This window comes from Embiotoca jacksoni, unplaced genomic scaffold (assembly GCF_022577435.1).
Source record: "Embiotoca jacksoni isolate LCO1_2020_lvr unplaced genomic scaffold, fEmbJac1.0.p SCAF_1, whole genome shotgun sequence".
Lineage (NCBI taxonomy): Eukaryota > Metazoa > Chordata > Actinopteri > Embiotocidae > Embiotoca > Embiotoca jacksoni.
In genome coordinates, this window is record NW_027185229.1 from 17,621,531 (window position 1) to 17,647,566 (window position 26,036).

The following is a 26,036-nucleotide window of genomic DNA, read 5'->3' on the forward strand; positions in this document are numbered from 1 at the left end:
GGGACACTGCCAAATGTGGTATACCTGCTCAATTTGGTGTAGGTCTTATTCAGACAAGTTAATGTCAATAATACATTGGTTTAACATACCTATGATTTTATGTAATCAAAATCCCATGACTTGGACTCAAATATCCAATCATAGATCAGGGTACAGCTACAGTACACCTATAATATCCCCAATTAGGAACAGAGCTATCCCACATTAGGAAATGCAAACTGTCTGAGATAACTTGGCACTAAGAGTAGCCTATTGATATGCTTACCATTTGTTTTATGAGTGGGATATCTGCATTTTCTATTTTGGTTTGATTAGGATACATCCTGTGGGATTTTGGAGTGGTACAGGTTGTGGATTTGAATTAGGCTACTGCGGTCATGTCAAAATATCTACTGAAGTTTGAAATGCAAAACATGTTACACGATAGGCTAATTAACACTCTATTGTTTTGTCTTTTCTGTCTTTGAATAACCACACAATAGGCTGTGATGAAATGAGCTTGAATGTATGTTGGCTTTAGCTTTTGGGTGTTTTTCATATGCAAAACAAATGCGTTATGGTTTTTATCCTCTCTTTGGCGATTTTTAAACTATTAAAAAAAAAAAAAAACCTTTACAAAAAAGGCTTTTTACTCGTATTAGTATTATTTGGTATATACATATTTACGTAAAAAAAAAAAAAGGTCATATGTTTGCTGGAAATAAAGTACAATTAAAGGAATAAAAAAAAAATTCTGAAAAATAAATTAAGCACACACTTCAGATATCTAAGAGCAGCTAAAAAAAAAAATAAAAAAAAAAAAAATAAAATTCTGTCCAATTCATCTTAAACATTTGAAAAGGAAAAAAATAATTGATTAATAATCTTCATATATTGCAACTGCTGATAGCAAAACAAAAAGGGACCCCCCCCCCTCCCCCTAAATCTGTTCAAACTACGGTCATCTTTGTTAATCTGTGAAATCATCAACTATTATCTTCTGTCTGACTGGCGCATCCGATTGGGTGCATTACTCCTCCTAACCTGTAGGGGGCGTTATGGCATCGGGCGGCGCTTTTTTTTTTTTTTTTTTCCCCCCCTCTACCGCAGAAGCAACAATACAACCTCAACTTCCGGGCAGGAGTTTTCAAACAACACTTGCTAGCCAGCTGTAACATATTTTTGCTCAGGGACTTACGGCAAACTTTGCTGGGATTTGGGTAAGATTTCATTTCTAATACTCAATTTACGTGCTCATGTTTCCCCCAGCTCGCGTATGTGTTTTTTTTGTTGTTGTTGTTGTTGTTTTAAAAGAAAACGTTAGAATATTTAATTCGCCAATGTTGGTAGAAAAGCGGCAAACCAGCTAGGCTAACATGCTAACAGCCGCTCGTCTGTTTGCTTTGTTTGATGCAGCTAAACGGTGCTAACGCTAACTTCTTAACCACCGGCTCCAGCTTCAGCCTCCTAATTGATTTGAACATCCTGATTCACAGTAACTTTTTGTTTGTTTGTTTGTTGTTTTTTTGTTTTTTTGCAGCTAGCGGGCGAGCTCGTTGTTAAATCAGCTCGCCATGTCAGCAGGCTCCAAGAGGAGGAGAGCCACTTCTCCCTCCAGCAGCATCAGCGGAGGAGGAGACGTGGATGACGCCTCGTCTTCTACTCCTGGAAGCGGCAGAAAAAGAAGACGAATCTCCAATGTTCCCCCTGTAGATACGGTAAAAGAAAAAAACACTTTATTTATTTATTTGAATGATTTCATTGGATGCGGAGGTCTCTTGTTATATTTGTTTGTGCTCTTCAGATTGCTGTATGTCACGAGCTGTTCAACGCTGTCAGGGACCACAAGGATGATCAAGGGAGGCAACTCAGTGACATTTTCCTCAGGGTACCAAAGAGAAGGTATTGCAACAAGAAGTCTGTGTTATGCTCGATGTTGTAGTTTTAAGATCTGCTAAAAAAAAACCAAAAAAAACCCTCTATAGTTGTGCGTTTCTGACGGTGTTGTTAAACAGCTTGTTAAAAGAAGTGCATGCAGTGTATAATGTACGGAGTCATTTTTATTTATTTATTTATTTTTTGGAGAAAAATGGCAATGTTTGATCTTCTTTTTTCTTTTTCAGGAATCAGCCTGATTATTATGAAGTGGTGTCCCAGCCGATTGATATGACAAAAATTCAGTATAAACTGAAGTCAGAGGATTATAATGATGTGGAGCAGCTCACTGCAGATTTTCAGCTTATGTTCAACAATGCCAGATCATTTTACAAGGTAAGCAAACACTACTTTTTCACTCCTACCTGTAGCCTGTATGCTGTGAAAACAGTTGAAATACCAGCTCCATTTGTTGTTAAAAACCTTAAAATGGTGTAATGTGACAGTAGTTCATATCTCATATTATCAGCTCTGATTATTCAAGAGGCACTAGCACTGATTCTCCTCATAAAATATAGTAAAAAAAAAGAAAAAGAAAAAGGACCTCCTATTGTATGAAGCTACAATGTCAAATTGCATCAGGGTTCATTCAGTCTTCCTTCTTCATTTCTTTTCATTTTCAATGATTCAGAGTGGCAGTGAAGAGTATCAAGCTGCACGCAAGCTGTGGGAGGTATATTTGCAAACAAGGACTGAGTTTGTGCAGCCTGGGGATGGAGATGAGGATGACGAAGATGGTGATGATATGATGGATAACCCAGGAATGTCAACTGAAGATGAGGTGAATTATTTTCTTCCTTTCATGCATTGCTGAGTTGCCATGCTTGTATGATTGTCACTTATTAACTTGTGTGTAAATTGCAAAGATTGAGAGAAAAAAAAAAAGAAGGCTCAAGTCAAGGTGTGAGTTGTTTTGTTTTAAAGAGATTAAAATGTTTTCTGTGGAGTTGTGTCTGTGCTGAAAAGAACACAGTATTGGGGCTGATCTTATTTATACTTATTTTCTAGACCTCATCTGGCAGTTTGAAGGAAGTGTTCGAGCAACTCTTGGAGGCTATAGTGTCACACACTGATCCCTCAGGGCGTCTGATCAGTGAACTGTTCCAGAAACTGCCTTCCAAAGTGGTAAGTCGTGAAGTCGTGACATGATGAAGCTGAAATTGTTGAACATTCTTGACACTTGCTGACAGCTAACAATGAAGCCTATAATAAATGACACATTAAGAAAGCTTTACTCTACTAAATTCATTTGTTCAGATTATGATGGTAATCTTTAGACAATGCATTCTTGTAAAGTATATTTTCTCTCCTTCTGTTGTTTTATTCAACCACAGCACCACTACTCTGTAATTCATCACAAGTTTGTCTGTCTTTTCCAGCATTACCCAGACTACTATGCCATTATAAAGGAGCCAATCGATCTGAGAACGATTGCTCAAAGAATACAGGTAGCCCTTTCACATCCTGACCGATTGCTGTGTTGTGCATCTTTCTAAAAATGTACTGGTTTCGGAACTTTGTGGTGTTTTATTCTAACCAGCACTAATTTGTTTTATTTGCAAAGATGGGATTCTATAAAACTGTCAATTCTATGGCCAAGGACATTGACCTGATGGCCAAAAATGCCAAAGCGTACAATGAACCAGGATCTCAGGTTTTTAAGGTAAACTGTTTTCCTTGATTTTCTTCATCATAAAATGTATCATCCCTCTTATTGATAATTGTTCTCTCTTTTTAATTTTTTTTAAAAATTTTTTATAGGATGCCAACACCATAAAGAAAGTCTTCATTCAGCGTAAAACTGAACTTGAACACGCTGAACCTACTAAATCTAGTCTTCGCATCAGGTATCAAAAAACGATTTTGTTACTTAAAGTGTTTTCTTGTTGTCAAAACAAATCAGCAATGTATTGCTTGACAGAAAACAGATTCGTTCATGATGCACATGTATGGTTTGTGTCTTTACCGTCACAATTCAGAAATCGAAGGTCTGGTCAGGGGGATCGACTTTCTGGCGTCAGCGTAGCTCTTCAGTATGGCTCAGAGAGCGAAGAGGATCCTGTGCTCTCGGGTAAGTTTTAGCAATTCACGTAGCAGACTAATTTATCTCGTGTTTGTTTTGGAAAAAGTAATAGTTTACCATGTACGTTCTTGCAGGCTCTATATGCTATGACGAGGGCGAGTCCGAGGCTGAGAGCCAGAGTTCAAGTATGGAAATGAGCAACCCCATATTTCAGCTGTATGAAGCTGTGAGGGGTGCCAGGAACAACCAGGGCCAGGTCTTCGCCGAACCCTTTCAGCAGCTGCCTTCTCGCAGGGAATATCCTGACTATTATCAACAGATAAAACAGCCCATCTGCCTGCAGCAAATCAGGTAAGGACCAAATTTAAAGATTAGACATTTTACCACCAAATGAAAGCTGTAGAAGTAGTCTCTCAAGTTTTAAAAACCTTTTCGTTTTCATTTTTAGGGCAAAGATGAAGAATGGCGAGTATGAAAGCGTAGAACAGATGGAGGCTGACCTCACTCTGATGTTTGAGAATGCAAAGTGCTTCAATATGCCTAACTCAAGCATTTACAAACGGGCCTTCAGGCTTCAGCAGATCATGCAGGTAATGACTTGTGAATTATTTTCTGTCATGTGCTGGAAGATGTTTTCCCTCCACAGTTGAGCCAAGAAAAACAATTTGATACAGACCATAGATATTTTCTAGAAATTGAAAGCTATTGTTTTATCTGTTGTCTATACAGGCAAAAAAGAGGGAACTCCTAAGGAGAGACGACGAAGACGGAGACAGCATTCTGTCATCTGATGCAGGGAGCATCAAGAGAAAAAGGTATTGCTATTTATTTATAGCTATTGCTACTTCATAAAACCAGTATAAAACATTTGTAGTGTACTTCAGAATCAGCAAAACAAAACATCTTTCTTTTTTTGTGAGACTTTGTTCTATCATTAGGTGTCTCTGTTACCATCCGGGCTGATTCTTACTCTGTTTTTCCTTTTTTTTTTTTTTTCAAGCCACAAGAAAAATGTCAAAAAGAATCGAATGAAAGCCCTTTACGCTGCTGTGACTGAAGCCAGGGAGGCAGTCACCAATCGACGTCTCTGTGATCTTTTTATGGTTAAACCATCCAAGAAGGACTACCCAGACTACTATAAAGTTATCCTCGAACCGATGGACCTTAAAACCATTGAGCACAACGTTCGCAATGAACGCTACACCACAGAGGAGGCTCTGATGGAAGACATGAGGTTAATGTTTCGCAACGCTCGGCATTACAATGAGGAGGGATCTCAGGTTTGTTGGTGATAATCGTTCAGGAATTAAATATGCAATTTTCATTTTTGCTATTATCGCATTAACAACAATCTTATCACGTATTTAATTCTTCTTGGTTTACACAGGTATACAATGATGCTAACGTTTTGGAAAAGATACTGAAAGACAAGCGCAAGGAGTTAGGACCTCCACCTGAGGAGGATGGTGTGGGATCTCCCAAACTTAAACTAAGTATGTGCGATCTTTTCATTGTTTTGCATGATTTGGTTCACGTATTATAGATTGGATGCTTCATTTTAAATGTACCAGAAAGTTGTAGATTTTTCAAACCATCCAAGCAGCATTTTCATGGAGAAGTTGATTTTCAGAAGCCACCACAATAACAAGTTAATATTTGCTTACAAATGTACAGTACTACTGTGTGATGAACTGCACTTTTTTCGCCACTGTTCGGTCAGCTTTCCATTTTTTGAGTGATTCCTTTTTTGCATATATCTTGACCTGTTACAAAGTAGTTGCTGGGTCCTAGTTTGGTGACTCATTGACTTTCCTCTAAAATCAGCTTTAGTGTAAACTCTGATCGCATCAGTTTGATATCTACCCAGTAAAATGGCAACCGTGAAAATAATGGATAGCCAGGCGACCCGATAGCCAAGTGAGTTCCCGTTTTGATTTCAGGATGTTTACTGCTTGTCATTCTCCCGTCCTGTTTCTCACATTTCCAATCTATCTCTACTGTGTTTATCAAATAAAAGGCAAAGAGGACAAACACGTTTTATTATTAGGTCCTTGCAGAGGTCTGTACTGTATTGAGGGCTTTCGTGTTGCTGTCCCCAACTTTTCTTGGTCTTGATGTTGGCTTTACAGTTCTGCTACATCTTTTTAATTAAATTTCTTTTGGACCTAGGAAAGAGCGGTGTTTCTCCAAAGAAGTCCAAATATCTCACCCCTCTTCAGCAGAGGTTAAATGAGCTCTACGATGCTGTGCGAAACTTCACTGACCGTCGCGGTCGGCGTCTGAGCACAATCTTCCTCCGGCTGCCCTCTCGTGCCGAGCTGCCCGACTACTACGCCACCATCAAGAGGCCCATCGATATGGAGCGTCTGCGGAGCCACATGGCGGCGGGCCGTTACCAAGATGTCGAAGCCCTGGTGGAGGACTTTGCTCTCATGTTCAACAATGCCTGCATGTACAATGAGCCAGAGTCTTTGATCTATCGGGATGCTCTAATGTTACACAGAGTGTTGCTGGAGACACGCAAACAACAAGAGGGAGGGGAGGACTCTGGACCTCCTGCTGTGGCACCTCTGGTTCGAGAGCTGATCAGGAACCTGTTTGTCTCCGTGATGGGCCACCAGGATGAAGAGGGTCGATGCTACAGCGACTCGCAGGCTGAGATTCCTGCCGTGGATCCAGCTGCTCCTGAAAAGCCACCACTTAACTTTGATGTGATTAGGATGAACGTGGACCGTGGCCGCTACAGGAGACTGGACATCTTCCAGGAACACATGTTTGAAGTGCTGGAGAAGGCAAGGAGGCTACACAGGTATGACAATCCACTCTGAAAAAGCTGTTCACGTGATTTCTTTGTCAGTGTTTTAGACTTTATCCGTAAAAGTAAAGCATATCTGTACTAAGCAGACATCTAACAATCACAGAAACAGCCAATATAAATTAATGTTCACAAAGGTTCTGAACTTTTAAAATGGATGCAGGATACAAATAATTGCACTGTATTACCACAATCTGTTTTATTTACACCAGTGTTACTGAAATGGATGCTTGGTGCAGACACAAGTAGTTTTATTAGTAGTGTTCATGTTACACTCATGTTTACAGGCATCGGCACCCACTCAAGGTGATGATGATCCAGACAACAGTTCAGTGGTAGAAAATATTATATTGGCTGTAAGATCATCATGTTTTACTTTTTGTAAATATTAAAATGTGAAAATTTCTATATTTTTGCCACTGGTATTTCAGGGGAAAATGGTGATATGTTTGTGCATTGACTGTACATTTTCACATTTTAAGGGAAATTTAAGTGACAATTTGTGTCCAAGCATTTGGTTTCAGTGACTGTCATTTTGTTGTAGTAAGCAGATCAGTATGTGACAGTACTTTCAATTCAATACACTGGTTCTTTTTCTGAAGCAATATATGAATTACTCTATTTATTGTATGCAGTTATGACTTCTTATTTTTTATTTTTTTTTGTATGTACCTGTAGGTGAAACAGACAGCCTGTGCAAGTGTTTTACATGATGCTTTTTTTTTTTTGCATTTGCAGGACAGACTCTGAGATATTTGAGGACGCAGTGGAGCTGCAGCAGTTTTTCATCAAGATCAGGGATGAACTCTGCAAGAATGGAGAAATTCTGCAGTCTTCTGCGGTCAACTACACATCAAAACACCTGCATAGTGACGTAGACCAGGAAAAGAGGGAGAAAATTCCCAAAGAGATCGAGGAGGACAAGCAGAAGAAAGAGGAGGAGGACAACAAAGGTGTGTGTGAAGTTTTGGCATAATACACAATTGTGACCAATATTGTACATGTTGGTGGTGGTATTCATATGAAATGATATATCGCACTCAAAGATGATGAGAAAGCTGAGGACCTGCGAGGAGAAGCGTGGCAGTCACAGTCGGACTCGGCGCGGGTTTATAGTCAGGACTGTAGCTTTGAAAATCGTACCTACCATGTGGGGGACTTTGTCTATGTGGAGCCGTCAGAACCAACTCTAAAGCCCCACATTGTCTGTATTGAACGTCTGTGGGAGGATGAAGCAGGTAACAAACTAATTCCTTTTTTTGCCCTTTTTTTTCTTATAAATTAACAATTCAGATACCAGCATCATATTTATATAAAGAATAATCTTAAAAAATAAATTGTGTTTTTTAAAAACGATACATTAAAAATCTTGATTTTTTTTTTTTTTTTTTTTTTTTTTCAGTAGAGAATATTCAACTTATTTTGCAAATATTAAGCTTGTCTTTGTGTGTGTGTGAAGGTGAGAAGTGGCTCTACGGCTGCTGGTTCTATAGACCCAGTGAAACCTTTCATTTGGCCACTCGCAAGTTTCTGGAGAAAGAGGTCTTTAAGAGCGACTACTACAACAAAGTGTCCATTAGTAAAGTTCTGGGCAAATGTGTAGTCATTTGTGTGAAGGTAAGGCCCTTAAACAGAATGTGAAGCACATTTAGAGAACGATTTAATTTAATTTGACTCCAGAATCTAAACCTAATGATGACTTTCTTTCTCGTCCTTCTAGGATTATTTCAAAATGCAACCTGAGGGCTACAGAGCGGAGGATGTCTATGTCTGCGAGTCCCGCTACGCTGCCAGGAACAAGTCCTTTAAGAAGATTAAGATATGGGCCATGCCCGAGAGCAATGTGAAATTGGTCCTTCGCGAGGTGCCGTTGCCGGTTGTCCGTGTAGCCTCCATGTTTGCCAAGCCGGACCAGGAAAAACTGACAATGTCGTACACAGACAGTAGCAGTTTTATGGACAAGGTGAGGTGACACTGTGTTTTCTTGGGTTTGAACATCACAGCACATAATACAGTCTGTGTTGAATATATTTCACTTGAATTTGGAATGGATTTTTTTTATTTGTTATGTAATCTTTTCTTAGTAAGTGGCAATAGTTTACTTTAAGTCCTCCTCTGAGGAATGTGTGTATTTGAGCTGCTTCTGATTCTTAAAGAGCCTGTTAGTTTTTATATTAATGGAAGCTGGGTCATTGTAGCTGCAAATAAAAGGACACAACAAAGACAAATTCTATCTCCGGATAATGGGCAGCCTCATTTTGACTCTCATCCCATAAGAGCTGCAAAATCAGGACACTAATCCTCTTGTCAGATTCGGTATAAAGAATAAGCCTAGAGTCCAGGTGTGAACAAGAATTTAATACTTTCTGTACTGTTGCCAAGCACAAACAGTCGGTTTGCCTTGATTGTTTGAAAGCATGCATGTTCTGACGAAGAGACGGATGGCAGATGATTACTTAATTCCAAGTATCAAAGTTTGTCACGATATAAACAAACACTGAGTCCCGTTTGTGTGGCTGTTCATTTGTTTAGGAGAGAGAGGATGTCCCTACAGAGATGAGTGGAGCGGAGCCTGGCTGTCAGTACTATGAACAGTTACGCTACAACAATGTGTGGTTTAAAGTGGGAGACTGTATTTACATTCAGTCACACGGTCTGTCAAAACCCAGGGTTGCCAGGTTGGTGAAGGTATATTTTGCTACTTAGCATATGAAGGCCTCTTCGTGAAATGAGGTTTGATGTGACATTGCTGCTGTATCGTTATCAGAGAGTTATGAAGTATTGTTAACATGGCTGTCTTGGCTGGGCTGCAGGATAGAGAAGCTGTGGGTGCAGAATGGAACTACTTACTTCTTTGGACCCATCTTCATTCATCCTGAGGAAACGGAGCACGAGCCCACAAAGATGTTCTACAAGAGAGAGGTGTTTCTGAGTCCCCTGGAGGAGACCTTGCCCATGACCTGTGTCACAGGTACTGCTTTTAACTTCCCAAAGCTTTTGTTCACACATCACAGGGAGCTTGTATACTCTTAATGTGTGCAGAGGTTCCCAAAAAAAGACCATGGCTGTGTTCCAAATAACATACTTCCCTTAGTAAACTAAGATATAGTACTCTTACTTGTGTAGTACTTGCGTTTTGGCAGGGTTGTGTTATCTCAAATCGCACACTGCCGCTCTGCACTTAATGGAAATAACTGTAGCATTTGAATGCATCACCTGCCAACATATCAGCTGGCTTTAATTATTTTACTCAGAAATGAATGAGTTTCCGTGCCTTATGTTTAATGCACACAATAAACATGGCTTCTATCCAACAGCAGTATGGTGGTACTTGGTGAAAAATAAACACTTGTGCAGCATTCAGCAACAGCTGCAGCTTCCTCAGGCACTGCAAATTTAAAATACTTTATGTCGGTGGCCCCTCCCGTTCTACTATGAGCCAAGATGGTGATTGTTGAGTGTGGCAGGTGTCCAGCATTTCACTCTCAATTTTTGGACCATTTTTAATGCATCATCTGGGTATTTCTTCCCATACTAGTCAGTGTGAATGCAGTTATGCCCTCAAAACAATAAGTACACCAATTTGAGCAGAGCACGTGTATTACTATGTACCAACCAAACTAAATTTCCCAGCTTCCCCTTTCCACTGCAGTTACCAACAATTCTTTTTTTGATATTTAAATACACATTACTGATTTAACCCTGCAGTATCCTCGGTAATGCTAAATAACCACATACAGCTACTGATTTAAAATAAAGGACAACAACTTAGTGGCTCAGTTTTATTTATCATATCATTCACATTCCAGGCAGCCTCTTGTGGGCCATTGAAAAATTCAAATGGGCCATGTCTAGAGTATGAACTGCTAGTTTAATAGGCCTGGTGTACATGTTATTTGTGTGTCTGACCCCTATTGGCTGGGACCAGTAACTTCCTGGAGTCTTCTGGTTGCCTGGCAACTGCTCAGAGTCGAGAAATAGTCTGAAATAAATTCGCCATAAAACAGTCTGAAAATGACGAAGTGCATTTCACAAAATACCAAACAATTTCTTTAATCCTTTTTTATTTTATTTTTATCGACATTACAACTTCAATTTTTCGTATGAAGCCTTGTGCCCTCATACTGCTAGTGTGAATTGTAACACAATCTTATTTTTAAAAAAACAACTTGTATTTTTCCTGTTGGCTCTCCAGGCAAATGTACAGTGTCCTCTTTTAAGGACTACCTGTCATGCAGACCTACCGAGTCCTCAGAAGATGATGTCCTCCTGTGCGAGAGCCGCTACATTGAGACCGAGAAGCAAATGAAAAAGTTCAAAGGTCTAAAACGCTTCTCGTACTCTTCCAAAGTGGTGGAGGATGAGATCTACTATTTCAGGTTTGTCAGTTAAAGAGAGCACTTTTTCTCATTCAAAACGGAGCCATTTTTAGACCCGTGTAAGTTTCTATTTTCTCTTGTACTGGTATTGTACGCAGGAAATTAATGGTGCCACAGAAGGAAGCATCTCCCTTTTTGGACAAGAAGATTAATGAGCTTGAGGTTAAACTGGCGGATATTGAGGATGCGGATGATGATATGGAAGACATGGATGATGATGAGGAAGCTCCAGAGACACCTTCTTTGCCTCAGATGCAAATCTCGCATGCAACCGACATGGACGTCATCCCTTACACACCTTCACAGGTATCTGTCCACCCCAAAAGACCTTAATCCAACAAATCAAAATCTTAATGTCCAAACATTTTACACACCTGCTACTAAAATATCCCAATTTAGACACGACATGTTTGTTTCTTGACTGTGTCTTTGCTTTTTCATGAAGACAACTCCTAAGGTTAAGGGCTTATCAAAAAAGGAAGGGGCCAAGAGGAAGATCAACATGAGCGGCTATATCCTGTTCAGCAGTGAAATGCGAGCAGTCATCAAAGCTCGGCACCCAGACTTTTCTTTCGGGGAGCTGAGTCGGCTGGTTGGCACCGAGTGGAGGAACCTCGAAGCTTCCAAGAAAGCAGAGTATGAAGGTGAGGTTAGGCGAAGTGTAGGATTAAAAGTTATTTTTGTGTGACCTGAAATCAACCTGGCAATTATCCTTGTATGTTTCAGAACGTGCAGCCAAAATAGTTGAACAGCAAGAGCGTGACAGGCCACCCCAGAAGCAAGCATCCCCGAGAGCAGGTACCCCTGTAGGGGCACTGATGGGGGTGGTGCCTTCGCCTAGCACAATGGGAATGATAAACCAGACCATGACACCTGTGTCAGGTAACCCCTCTCAGAGACAGCACGAGTGTTTGACTACAAGGCAGCGGGGAAATTAGGCTGGACTGTTACAAACCGTAATCCTCCAAGTTTCTAACCATTTTAAACTTATTTACCTCAAAACTATGTTCTTCAAGCATTTTTTTTGTTTGTTCTTCTTCTGCTGCTGTTCCATATTGTCTTATGTTCATTGTTTTTATTGTTACTAGCCTTATATCTGATGTTGCATGACATTGACTGCATGATTGATTTTTAACCATGAATGCCTTCTTTTTTTTTTTTTTATTTTTTTTTATTTCATTTAACACACGTGCTTGTTTTGCTAACATTCTCAAACCCATTTGTATTGTCTGCCCCTTTCACACACTGAACCTTAAACCTCACCAGGTTTGGTTATTCGGTTGGGGTAGTGGTTTCCATCATTCATAGGTCTCTTACGCAGCAAACTTCAGTGCCAGGTCTCCTATCCTAATTATTAGTATCAGGTTGTACCCAACTCATAATTTTCTCAGTTGAATTGGAGTTCGGTTCTCAATGCAAAAGATTCTGGGCTGGTCTAGGGACACCCAATTCCTGGCCTTCCAGATAGATGCTTAACCTGAACGCGCTGCGGCAGCTTCACCCTTGTTGCCCTCCATGTGCCTCCACTACCAAACTCTCGGGGGGGCTCTTTTTAACATCTGTGTAAAATAACTAGATTATAAATAATAAATAATAGATAGATAATAAAATGACTGCTCAACTTGAAAAATCTCAATCGACTGGGGGGGGGGGGGGTCCCCCGACAGATTATCCGATTCATAACTTCTCATGACTTTCAGGGACAGCCTTGTACCGATTGGTTGTTTATTTTTTTTAAATTGTTTTATTGTCAGCACTGCCGGATGACAGAGTATACCATAAAAGATACATTTGTACACATCGAACTAGTCATGAACAAACATATAAAATACACTTGGAACACAGACAATTGCCACAGCATTTATGGTATAAGGTACATGTGTGAAAGGGGCCACTGTATGCAGTAGTAGTGCATGTTATTTTAGAGTCAGCTGCATGTCACTTATGCATGGATATGTTTTCCTCTCCTCGCCTTATTCCCGAAGGCATGATGGGAGGTTACGGCCCGCCTTACATGCCCATGCAGGGCCCTCACGAGGGTTTGCTGAGTGTGGCCCCAATGTTAACTCACCCTGCAGGGGGTCCTCACCTGCCTCCTCACCATCTCCAGCAAGGTATGCCTGGATACCCTGGCATGCCTCATCAGGGTAAGGGCCACTGTCCTAGCCACACCTGCTCAGTCACATCCAGTCGTGTCTCTCCTGCTGGAGGGGTTTACCTGGTCCACAGGCTGCACAGCCTGATCTACTCACTGAGCAGTCAAAGCTCTCTGGTCTCCAACAAGCTTTCAAAGTGCACTCATATCCCACACCTAATATATACAAAACCCACATCCACACATGTAATGCATGTGGAAACTGATACCAAACAAACTAACATTCAACTGATAGTAGGAGACTAACATTTTCATAAGCCACTGTATATCTTAACATGAATCAAACCAGCACAAGTTGAGTTTACCACAGTTACTAAACGCACGGGACCTAAATATTGTCATTTAACAGGTATGATGGGCACTGGTATGAATGGCATGGCAGGAAGTCCTGGACAAGGAAACTTTATGCAACAGGTGAGCACCAATCCAGAAAATACTTCTACATGGGTTGTCGTTGAGTTCACATATTTTTAAACAGTGGTGATGAATATGGAGTCATTTTGTTGACTATATTTGGTTGGCTATGCTTCCGGTTCACAGACCAAGTAACACATAAAACTGTTATTGCATAATTCAGAATTCTTCATGCTAAACAAATATAACCATTGTTTGATTTTAGCCTGGGATGTTCAGCCCAGGGCAGCATGCTCCTCCACCATATCCAGGACAAGGCCAGTTAGGCCAGCCCTCACATTTGCAGCCCACCACTCCCATGTTTGTGGCTCCTCCGCCAAAGACCCAGAGGGTCCTCCACTCCGAGGCCTACCTGAAGTACATTGAGGGGTTAAATTCAGAGTCTAGCACCATCAGCAAGTGGGACCAAACGCTCAAAGGTGCTGTTAAATGGTTATTTCTTTGTTTTTACTTACTGTCTCTCAAGGGGGGGCTTGTATAAGTCTATTTTTGTTGATGTGAGTAAATTAACATTACCTCCCAATTTTTCTTATTAAGATGCTGAATTCATCATATTTGAGCCTTTTTTCAGTTTTTGACAAACTGTTCACCATTGGGTAAATGCAATTATATGTATATCTGGACAGTACTGCATTCATTTTCTTGTTAAGCATACCTTTTCATAGCACGCTGAACAGCTCAAGTGCCTTTTTTTTTTTTGCGTCCCTCAAAAAGGAGAGACGCGCCATTCTGTTGTTAAAGTAACATTATTTTGAGGTTCGATAAGTTCTGTACTGAAGGAACCCCTTTCTTTCCATAACAGCTCAAAGGCGAGATGCTCATCTGACCAAAGAACAGGAGAGTCGGCTGCCAGCTCACTGGCTGAAAAGCAAAGGAGCCCACACCACCATGGCGGATGCACTCTGGCGTCTGCGTGACCTGATGCTGAGAGACTCTCTGAACATCTGTCAGGCTTACAACCTGTAACCTGTAGGACGTACAGTATAAACCACTCAGCACAGTCACTGCCCTTTTCGTCATGTCACAGAGTTTAGGAAAGACTATAGACCATAGAAGCAATATTTTATAGTAAATCATGATCAATTTTATATTTATTAGCCTACATAATAAGCTTAATAGTTAATCGTGTGTGCATTTCTTTCTTTTTTTTTTTTACACAATTTGGAATTAATAGTTGTGAAACCTGTGATTTTTGGCGAATTGATACGACCAAAATAAAACTCTGAAAACCCTGGTTAGACTGTGTGGATCTGTTTTAAATTGTATTTATTTATTTATTTTTTTCACCGAATAAGTGGTACTCCGTGAGTGCTTTGTAATTCACTATCTTCACCAGCCATTGATTATTGAATTATTTTGGAGTTTGGCTCCCGGAGGTACTTCCTGTCTGGCGACGTCACTTCCTGGACCAGAGAATCAAGATAGTGCCATTCTCTTTAGTGTTTGCCCTGTCTTCCCAATGTCCACCTCCTCACCGCCCGCATTTTGATGTAAAAATAACACACCCTGGCACGCAAAACTGGCCATTGACAAACGCAAACGATACTAAATCAACGTGTCCTATGGAGTAACTAAAAACTGCACAAAAGGAGCGACGAGGTGAGCTTTTATTTCATGCAGTGACTGTCCGGGGTTAGCTCGCTAGCTAGCGGTCTCCCCCCCCCCCCCCCGGCTGCTCCTGACACTCGTTATGAACACGAAATGTCTGCTGAATTCACTTATAATACCGGTGTCAGGTGCCGCTGCTAGTGGGCTTTTAATGCATCTTTCTGACAACACCATTGTTGCAATATTAGGTCTTTTATTTGCGTAACTTGTCCATCCCTGCTGCAGCGAGGAAGCTAAATCAGCTAACGTGGTCCTGTGTGTGTGTGTGTGTGGGGGGGAAATCTCGTGCAACCAGCCGGCGGCCTGATTTATGGAGAGCTTAGCTTTTGGTTCACGTCCTTCCAACATTAGTGTCTGCTCCACATCGAAAAGGGCAAATCATCAGAAAATAGACGCGTCCGGTGAAGTACGAGGCACTCCTAAGTGTGAATATCTGCAAGAGTGTTGAAGAGTGTTGTCTCGACTAAACCATCCAGCCGGCCGGTTAATCGAGTTATAAAAGCAAGTTAATGGTTAAATAAACATTTCACTTCAAAAAAAAATAAATAAAATGCATGCATCTCATAATTAGTAGCACGCAGTGATGTGGATTTTTAGTTGTGTTAAAGGCTGTCGGGGCCCCACAACACCCAACCAGACTGATCGACAACCTCCCGACAGTGAACCTTGCAGGAGAACAAAAAGATGGTTCATTAACGACCATATAAGATGAGATAATTCAGTTTTCACTGTCGTGTTTCCTGTTGCCGGCGGAGTATTGCAGTGTTGTCAGCGGCACCCATCTGGTTGCATTGTTTGTGCTCGCTGGTTGGCTGTGAAGGATGGAGATAGTTGCCTCTTTATTGCAGACCAGCTGGGTCACCCTTTTTTTTTGTGTGGGGAAGGTTTACTCCTGAAACGATTACCCTGTTAAAATGTAATACGATAATATAACTATTTTTTTTTTTGTAGCAATGTAACTTATTACATTTGATTAACTTTTCAAACGGATGTTTTACACTGGCCGTCAAAGCTAAACTTCCTAAAAGAAAACGAAAAGCTGCAGTGTAAACCCCCCGAAACAGAACAACAGGGCACTGATGGCTGTTGAAACCTAAAAGTACACGTTCTTCAATATGTTTGGATTATTAAGCACAACATTTACAAATCGCAAGTATGTTGATCCCAACTGACTGAAGTAAAGGAAAAAATGTTTGAAAAACCTCAAGGCAAGTCTGCATGCAGGTCAACTCCGTGATGAGGTGTTTTGACAGTGGTGAAAAGTTGTAAAGAAATAGAATCAATATTGTATTCTACATATAAGCTTCTTTTATTTTTTTTTTCCTTTTACATAAAATTATATGTTAAGATATAACCTCTTTGTGCTCACTAGCATTTTTGAATAAATTAATTAAATAATACTAATTTAATTGCATATTTATTTTTTATTTTAATTATGTCACTCCACTACATGCAAGTAGTTACTTCCCAATACTGGTTGGGACTGAACACAGTTCACTGGACATGTTTACTTGCAAAATGTTAATGTGTGAACCACAGAGTTGCCGGAGTTGATCTTTTGTCCTGCAATGCTGTAAAATAACTGGCATGTCATCAATTCTTTCATGTTTTATGAGACTAATAACTTGCAGTTTCTGCACTAAGACTCTAACTGAGACCCATGAGGAACAGAAACATTTATTTGAACACTTAAAATACATATACCTCTGCTTTTCCAATATTTTAAGAAAACTGCTTTGTATATAGTCTGTTTTCTTATAGACTGCACTGTGCAGCTACTATGCTTAAAAAATAGGAAATCATGCGGATTCCTACGCTATAAAGAACACTATTCTTAACTCTTGTAAAATGCAGAGACAATTTATTGAATTTATATAAATATACAAATGTATAATATTTATTTGAACTGATCAGGCTGGCTCTTGAATTTGAAGGTCCAAAAGCCCTCCATGAAGCACATTGGCTGAGTGGTTCGCAGGGCGGAATCCAGTTGTGAAGACGATCCAGCCAGCTTCGGCCTCTCTGTGTAGAGTTTTCATTTTCTCCAATTGTCCAAATACATGCAGGTTAGGTCAAATGCAGATTCAATTGTGCGTAGATGTGAGTGACTTTGTCTTTGTTTTTGAGGCCCGTGATTGGTAACCAGTCTGTTGGATGTGGGCTCCAGTGCTTGTGACATTTTATTTTGGAAATGGACGTGTTGAAAATGCTGTCGTTTACTCAGAATACAAATATGGACACATCTTAGTTGTTGTTGTTTGTTTTAATTTTACGTCCACTTTTTCCAGGCAGAGCCAACATTCAGCCCTCAATCAACAGTCCCTCCCACACTGTAAATTTCTTATCTTGACCTCAGCCTACTCTTGACTAAGCTTGAGCAACGAGGATGTCGCAGCTCCAGTTTCAGTGTCCAGCCAGCCCCATGCCTGCTGCCTCTGCCCCACTGCAGCTGGGGCAGCCACAGCCCGGCTACAGCATCCCCTGTGCTTCAGGCACCTTACCGTCGGAGAGCGCCAGCCAGCCCATCAGGAGCTCCGCTCTCCCGGCGGGCTCAGCCACTCCCTACAATACCACAACAGGTGGGTTTTTATTACTTTGTTTGTTTGAAAAGCTTTCTTGTCATTGTTGAAACTCAGTTGATAGGTTTTGGATGTAGAATACTAACTGTATTTGTTATAATCACACTCTGTATTTCAAATTCCTCCCGGCATACATTGTAATGTCTAGTTTTCAAAGGTTCGTCAGGTCCTTGCATGTCTTTGCCAGATGGTGTGTGTGTAATTGCTGTGAGACATTGGTGTTAGGAGCAACATTTAGTGTTCGTGTTTATGATAATATTGGTTATTTGTATGTTGGATTTTTCTGTTTTACAGTATCTAACATGGCAAACCCTAAAGAGAAGACCCCCATGTGTTTGGTGAATGAGTTAGCCCGTTTCAACAAAATGCAACCTGAGTATAAGCTGCTTTGTGAGCAAGGACCAGCTCACTCAAAGGTACACTGAGTGGAATAAAATCAGTGATGTAATTTAATTTAATTTAATTTAATGTAATTGTGTTCACGCTGCCGTGCTTTTTTTGTCGCGGGGTATAATGAGCATATCAATGATGAAGCGTTTGTTATTTCAGATTTTCTCAGTGAGGCTCACATTGGGAGATCAGCACTGGGAGGCAGAGGGGACCAGTATCAAGAAAGCCCAGCATTCCGCTGCTGCATCTGCCCTCGCTGAGACGACGCTCCCCAAGCCCACCGCGAGGACGCCCCGCAACACAGGCAAGATCCCAGGTGGGCTGTTCCCACTGGCTCTGCAGCAGTCTTTCTTTTATCATTCTCGTCAAAACTCAATTGAAGTTATTGCATTTACATTTGAATCGTTGATGTGTTTGTGTTTGCCTTATAGCAGATGGCATTACACATACTATGGAGTTAAATGCACTATGTATGAAGCTTGGTAAAAAGCCTATGTATAAACCCATCGACCCATACCCGGGGATGAGACCACCAAACTTCAACTACAATGTCCGGGCTCCGGGACCTTACCAGCGCTCTATGCAACAGTGAGTTTACATTATCTGGAAATCCCCCCCCCCCCCCCCCCCCAAAAAAAAAAAAGTATTTGGTTGTTAGTTTTTTTGAAAGGGGAAGAATGTGGTTGTATTTAACTTTCTTGTGTGTAGGTACTACTACCCATATCCTCCCGTGGGACCAATGTTATACCACATGGAGCTCTCCATCGGAGGCCAGCAGTTTATTGGGAAGGGACGCACACGGCAGTTGGCCAAACATGAAGCTGCTGCCAAGGCCTTGAAAGTACTGCAGAAGGAGCCAATACTGCAACAGTTGCCAGTGGTGAGAAAAGATGCACACTCTGCATGAAATAGTGCTAGACGGCTATTGTGCAATTTTAGAAAGATTTATTGTTTGTTTTTTGTTGTTGTTTGTTTTAATGTCTTCTTCTCTTAACAGATGAATGGAGAGCCCGAGGAGGAGAACCTGAACAAATCTGAAATCAGTCAAGTGTTTGAAATCGCACTTAAACGCAACTTACCTGTTAATTTTGAGGTTTGAATAGATTTGTTTACGTCATCTGGGGTCTTTATATGAATATGTCCGTAATATTCAGTAAAATGTACAGAAGATGCACGTTTTAGCCTAGTGTCTTAAGTAAAAAGAAAAAAGTGCTCCTTTACATCGGGATTTGTCACTGTTGTTTTCCAGGTTTTAAAGGAGGAGGGTCCTCCCCACATGAAGAGTTTTTTAGTGCTTGTTACAGTTGGAGAGTTCACAGGACAGGGCGAGGGGAAAAGTAAAAAGATTGCCAAGAAGCTGGCAGCAGCAGCGGTGCTGGGAGAGTTGAAGAGGCTACCCCACATACCCAGTGTGGAAAAGACGCTGCCACGCATCAAAAAGAAAACCAAATCAATCATCAAGGTAATCTAGCTTTCAAACTGCTGTTAGCGCAGTAAGCACAGCCTTAACGACTCCTCCTGAAGTAATGCCCCGTCATGCCGACAGCTGCAGACCAGCCCAGAATACGGGCAGGGGATGAACCCCATCAGCCGTTTGGCTCAGATCCAGCAGGCCAAGAAGGAGAAGGAGCCGGAGTACAGCATGGTAACGGAGAGAGGTCTACCGCGGCGCAGGGAGTTTGTCATGCAGGTGAGTCAACTGCAAACACGAGGCACGCTGGTGGCAAGATTCATTGCAACATCTGTCCCTGTCTTCGTCTTCCTGTGCCTGTTCGTTTCTCATCTCACTGTGTTATTTCATCTGTTGCATTGTGATCCAGGTGACAGTGTGTGGTCAGTCTGCAGAGGGAATGGGACCCAGTAAAAAGGTGGCTAAGAGGAATGCTGCAGAGAAAATGCTCGAACTCTTGGGATATAAAGTGCCTCAGCCTCAGCCCCCCAAACCGGCACTCAAAACTGATGAAAAGGTAATGAGACCTTCATCAAGCAAGTCTCGTAAATATGCCAGACAACGTAATGCTTACATTTATTAAACCTTCACGTATGTATTGTTTTTGTAATCTTTAGACCCCAGTGAAAAAACCTGGTGATGGGCGTAAAGTGACCTTCTTTGAACCTGGCTCTATAGAGGAAGTGGCATTGGGTAAGAGTCAGTGTAAATATTCTCTACTAGATTCAAAAGTTTGCAGCGGTCGTGGAAAGACTGAAACGTAACGTTTTCTGTGACCTGCGCTAACAAATGGGGTTCTCCTTGACAGTTTCCAAGGAGGAGGACTTCCGCCTGCCTTACCTGAGCCACCAGCAGCTGCCTGCAGGTATCCTGCCCATGGTGCCGGAGGTGGCTCAAGCAGTTGGGGCCTGCCAAGGACCCCACGCCAAGGACTACAGTCGAGCTATGCCCAACCCAGGCAAGGCCACAATCACTGCCATGATTGCCAATGAGCTGCTTTATGCAGGGGCGTCCTTGACTGCTGACACGATCCTTAAGAACAAAAATAACCTGAACCAGCTTCCCCACGGACCCCTGACGAGGCCGTCGGAACAGCTCAGCTATCTCGCATCGGTGCAGTGCCTGCAGGTAACCCGTCACGAACCCAACGAGTGTGCAAGCGTCTTAAATGTACTGAAACTTGGTAAAAGAAAAAAAAATGAACTGAATTATATTATTTGCTTGCAGGTAGACTACAAGGACTTTCCCAAAAACAATAAGAATGAGTTTGTGTCGCTGATTAACTGTTCCTCCCAGCCGCCACTCATCAGTCATGGGATTGGGAAAGATGTAGAATCCTGTCATGATATGGTATGTATTTTTTTTTAAAAACTACAAAATGCATCCCCTGGTATAATACTGACTCGGGGTGTGCCATATCATTTCGTTCATGATGATACTGGTGTCGTTTTTTTTTTCGACGATATAAAACAACAAACATCGTGATAGCACGTAATGACGCTCGGCGAGCAACGAGCGTGGCTGAGAGTCGCTGCATTCTCCGGGTTTTCAGCTCAGCGTGAGTTTAATGGACAGACGCGCTATTCTCTCCTCCGTGTGTTTGACACTTCACACACACACACACACACACACACACACACACACACACACACACACACACACACACACACACACACACACACACACACACACACAGAGAGAGAGGGAGCGCAACAGACGATCAGGTAGTCGAGTCGTTACAAAATAAAAGTTCGACAAAAGGCCAAAACGACGTTAATAATGGACAAACGTCGACCCTGAACTTGAGAAAATCAGGCCAGGACATCGCTGAATCTGCCGACAGCAGTGAGGAAGTAATTAGAAGCTCTGCGGCTGATTATTAGGTCGTCGTCCTGACGGAGCAGCCGCTCTCCTGCACCGCTGCACCTCCACCTCCACCCCCCCCCCTCCCCCCTCACTGCTGTTTGCAGCATCTGAATCTCACTTTGACATTCTGTTTTACAAACTAAAGAACGAAGAGATCGTTTTTGTTCCGTTTTTAGTGACTATTTGACGGCATAATGATACGTTTGTGCTTACATAATTACATAACACTTTTGTTGAAAATGTATGTCATTAAAATAATAATCAAATATTTTTCTGTGTTTTGTCACATCGTCAAAAATATCGTGATCGCTAAACTACCCAGCTATATAGTAATATATTATTTTAGAGCCATACCGCCGACCCCTGACAATCATATGACTTCCAATTCATCTTGTCAAATCTTACACTTTAGGAAAGTGTTTTTTGTGTGCGTTTCGGATGCCGAAGGAGCCACGGGCAGTTGTTGATGAACGTTAACCAAAAGGAAAAACATGGCGACAAACAAGTGGCCTTCAGTAGGTCAAACATTTCCTTCATTCGGTGGGGGAAGTCTTCAAAGGTCGCGCTGTTTTCTTCCCCAGCATGCAAATCCTCGCGAGCTGCTGTGGTACCCGACAAACACGTTTTTTTTGGAAGAATATATATATATATGTATATGTATATATATATATATATATATATATATATATTTTTTTTTTTTTTTTTTTTTTTTTTTTAAACACCGGCCTTAAAGATCAAACCATGCAGTGAATTTATTCTAAATCTTGCGGGGAGTCATGCGAGGGTGACCAGAAGAAAGCACCGTTGCCGTTTGTAGTACGATGACTCTGGCCTGGCTGTTCTCTGGAGCAGGATTCATACAGAGTGGCTGCTTGTGGACTGTTACCAAGAATATAAACCTTTTACTTCACAGGTTACAAACTTGAGTTGTAGTTGCCCTATGAAAACAGCTCACTTGAATAAGACATGCTGTTTTTTTGTGTTTTTTTTTTCTTCTCCTTCACCTCTATAGGCTGCACTGAATATATTGAAGTTGCTCTCAGAGTTGGACCAGCAGTCACACGAAAGGACAGGAAATGGACCGGTCTCCGGGTAAGCTGAGAAAAAAAACACCACCTTTCCTCTTTACGTAGTCGTGAAGATTAAATTCCACGAATAATCCAAGTACTCTTTCAGAATAAAGTGTCTCGTGTCTCAAAATATAAATCTGTGTCGGAGACAGACGGACAGATAGAATTAAATAATTAAAGGGGAATTTCACAAATTCTACATTTTTTTTTTTTTTTTTTTTTTTACAGAAAAGTGTTTACAGGTCTTGGGAAGTGCTCCTACTTATCTGGAAAAGTTGTATGAAGCCTTTTATGGCTGCAGACAAGTGATGTGAGTTGAGTCTATCATTGGTTAATTCTGACTACTGATTCTGAGTAAAAGTATGAAATGGAAAACATTTGGAGGTATGGAGCTAAAAGAAAGAAAAAAAAAAAGAAGTGAACTCACCAGACCTCATCTCCAGCAGAATGAGGCTGTGCTCGCCACTACTAACATAACACACCACTACCTCTGACTGAGATGAATTGCATTGCGGGTAATGTAGGCCCCAGGTTCTCACATGGAAGAGGAACGTGTGGAATAAAAAAAAAAATATATATATTTTTTTAAATAGAAGAATCACCTTTTTCCTCGTAAAGCCGTTGTTAAGATGATTAGCAATACCAATACAATCTCGAAATACCGACGCTCTGATATCGGAGGCGTCGATGAATATGTAAAGAGGACAGTTTTATCAGACCATTTCATTCGTCACGCATGTAAACACGCATGGGATTTGTAAATTAAATGGAATACATTTCAGATGAATCAAACACTAGTGCAAGTGAATAAATAACGTGCGTGGCTGATTAGCTCGACGCTGACACTAAATGTGACCTATTTCCCACAGGTGCGGCAAGCAGGAAATGGAAGGTGACTTGCATCTCAAACAGACTAACTCAAGCACATTGGCACAGACCCTGGATGGCACTGTTTAAATGATCAGGTTTGGTTGTCCGTAAAAGCACTTGAGAAAACTCCGACACTGTGTTCTTAATCAGATTTAGAAGGCTGCAGGGAGTTTTGGGCACCGTAGGCTCTGAACTATCACTGTTCATACTCATTGTTACTAGATGTTCACGGTTAAACAAGATTGATAGGAAAATGAGTTCCTTCTCCTTGATGTTGTTTAATTGTACACATTCTTTATTTATTTTTGTTGCATTGTAGAAGAAGAAGCTGCATCCTAGCCAATGAAGTTGGGGGTTTACTTGGTAAAAAATAAATAAATTTAAAAAAAAAATGAGGTGGTTAACTGTGAACTCTGTTTTGTTTTGTGAAAAACTTGTTTCCGCTTTGTGAGACCTACTAACTCTTGTTTTTAAGTGTTTTATGTTTTAACCCCCGTTGAGGTGGTTTCAGGAAAGAAAGATCTTTGTCTAGGGTGCAGCCGGCGAACCTCTGTTGATTTTCCTAGAGTGCTTTATATCAACAACCACAAGTGAAGTGTTCTAAACATTACCATGTAGGGCTGGGAAGAATTTGTGACTAACTGTAGCGTGTGATGTAAAGTGATATTGTCTCTGCTGTGTGCGGCAGGGAAGTTTCCCTGCCGCATCGGTTTCCCTGGTAATCCCTTTTCCTCCCTCATGTCAACCTCCCTTCTCTCTCCGCTCCCCATGGTAATTAAACTTACGTGCTTACGTGCACAAAACAAAAGATTATCTTGTCTTTTTCTTACTCTACCGGGGGGGAGGGGGGGGTCATGATAGAGGTGCTCAATTATGCTCACGCACTGAGGTCATTATTTAATAATATTGTTGTGCATTAAATTCAGAAGTGTTTTTTTTTTTATTTATCTTTATTCTGGTCCCCAGGTGTTTAAAGGTTTGGGCTTAATTGCTTATTTTGTTGAGTCTTGAAGTGTAAAATGTAAATATAACTCAGGCAGCAAACAGACATCTGGACCGCTGGGACGGGATCATGAATTCCACCTGCAACAAATCAAACTGTCTGTCGTGAAAAAGCTCTACTGGCGGCTTGTGCCAATGTTTGGGCTCCCCGCCAAGTCTGTATTTCGGCAGACATTTTCAAAATAGCTTGTAAACACGTTTTTATGGCCAGCTATGAGTCTTTCTTTGACTGATGTAAGAATTGCAGAAGACTTTTAAGTTCTGGGATGTTTTTGGGCCTCCAATTTTCCACAGTGTTCAAAGCCATCTTTGACACCTGTAAAATCAAAACAGTGTATTTTTTCTTTTCTTTTTTTTATATATTGTGCAGCCCCAGGGTTCCTTTTCAGGGTTTACGGGTTTTATTTCCATTTTAGCTTATTGAATCCAGGGTCACACTACAAGTAAGGAAAAAGAATCAAAATGTGGCAAGCTAAAAGCACTTTCTTATTTTCAAAACGGCTGCCTTAAGGTATTATTTCTATGTAATAATGTGGCATTCACTTTAGATTAAAAAAAAAAAAAAAAAAGTAAGAAGAAAATGTAAATAATTTCTTGTTATGCAAAAGTTTGCTATTATTCTTACTTCAGTGCGCAAACATGAGCTCATTCTGGGACATCATGAGTGAGACTGGAGACATTTACAACACTACATATTGCTGGAGGAAATGCTTCACCATTAGTCATACTTGCATGAAAAATATGTTTGGGCAGTGATTATGTTTCACCACATCACTACTGTCTTGTGAGACTACCAACACTTTTGAGCCCCTTTCCGTGATATTTTAAACATGTGCGCTGACACGTACAAAATCTGCAAGGGAGAGCAAAGTGTCGGGGAGTTCAGAGTTTGCGACTGAAACGAGCTTTCTGGTGTGGAATCAGTGGAGCTGAAAAGACTTTGACGGTTTCTTGGACATTATGATCTCGGATATTTCTCGATACGCAGCCCTACATGGTGTTATCTTCGTTTTAGAACGTCCTTTGTTGGCATTGCTTCCCTTTTGCTTATTTGCCAGTCTCACGCAGTTTACAAAGAAAGAGTGCAGCATAAAACACCTACTTTGATCCTTAGACGGTATTTGTGGTTTTAAGTCATTTTATTTCATGTAAATATAATACAGCACAACATTTGGTTACATCACAAAGTTACACATATTAAAGACACTTTCAAGTTTTGGTTTGTCCAGGATTTAATCCGTGTTTGGTCATTTCACAGGTTTATGGTGAAAACATTTGGAAGAGACTTTTAACTTCATCTGAACATTGTTGAAATCTTATTTGGGTGCCGAGTTGTCATCCAGTACAGGCTGGATGATCAGTCTCAAAGTTGAAAGTCCCCTCCATTTTTCCTGACCATCCACGTGACATAATTGTGGCTTTAGTGGGGCATTTTGTCTGACCGTTGTGTTCACACGAGCAGAGAAATATTTGTTTTAGTTTATTTTATAATCCAATTAAT

The 26,036-nt window shown here is 41.0% G+C and overlaps 2 protein-coding genes across 10 annotated transcripts; both read left to right on the forward strand.

The window, feature by feature from the left end:
• Positions 1-1,123: 1,123 nt before the first annotated feature.
• On the forward strand, positions 1,124-14,934 carry LOC138195208 (protein polybromo-1-like). 3 transcript variants are annotated; one of them, XM_069144413.1, is made up of 30 exons: positions 1,124-1,199; positions 1,520-1,697; positions 1,784-1,881; positions 2,103-2,250; positions 2,546-2,695; positions 2,923-3,039; positions 3,294-3,362; positions 3,479-3,577; positions 3,676-3,761; positions 3,894-3,985; positions 4,072-4,288; positions 4,386-4,527; positions 4,667-4,752; positions 4,938-5,217; positions 5,325-5,430; positions 6,107-6,746; positions 7,491-7,705; positions 7,799-7,990; positions 8,212-8,369; positions 8,473-8,715; positions 9,285-9,430; positions 9,566-9,723; positions 10,948-11,131; positions 11,230-11,437; positions 11,577-11,775; positions 11,858-12,013; positions 13,117-13,278; positions 13,636-13,700; positions 13,906-14,119; positions 14,503-14,934. In XM_069144413.1, the coding sequence occupies exons 2-30, from the start codon at positions 1,554-1,556 to the stop codon at positions 14,664-14,666; spliced, it is 4,938 nt and encodes a 1,645-aa protein (XP_069000514.1). In that variant the 5' UTR covers positions 1,124-1,199; positions 1,520-1,553; the 3' UTR covers positions 14,667-14,934. The 3 variants fall into 3 exon arrangements, with proteins under 3 accessions (XP_069000514.1, XP_069000523.1, XP_069000505.1); XM_069144422.1 differs by having other exon boundaries at positions 11,858-11,929; XM_069144404.1 differs by having other exon boundaries at positions 3,676-3,985.
• Positions 14,935-15,116: 182 nt separating this feature from the next.
• Positions 15,117-24,341, forward strand: stau1 (staufen double-stranded RNA binding protein 1). 7 transcript variants are annotated; one of them, XM_069144504.1, is made up of 16 exons: positions 15,117-15,299; positions 17,597-17,887; positions 18,182-18,303; positions 18,437-18,593; positions 18,709-18,865; positions 18,986-19,157; positions 19,275-19,370; positions 19,527-19,739; positions 19,824-19,967; positions 20,098-20,244; positions 20,345-20,420; positions 20,536-20,855; positions 20,955-21,077; positions 22,606-22,685; positions 22,892-22,973; positions 23,533-23,623. In XM_069144504.1, the coding sequence occupies exons 2-15, from the start codon at positions 17,695-17,697 to the stop codon at positions 22,944-22,946; spliced, it is 2,055 nt and encodes a 684-aa protein (XP_069000605.1). In that variant the 5' UTR covers positions 15,117-15,299; positions 17,597-17,694; the 3' UTR covers positions 22,947-22,973; positions 23,533-23,623. The 7 variants fall into 7 exon arrangements, with proteins under 7 accessions (XP_069000605.1, XP_069000550.1, XP_069000575.1 ...); XM_069144449.1 differs by lacking the exon at positions 22,892-22,973 and having other exon boundaries at positions 23,533-24,341; XM_069144474.1 differs by lacking the exon at positions 22,892-22,973 and having other exon boundaries at positions 18,986-19,154; positions 23,533-24,341.
• The last annotated feature ends 1,695 nt before the right edge of the window (positions 24,342-26,036 follow it).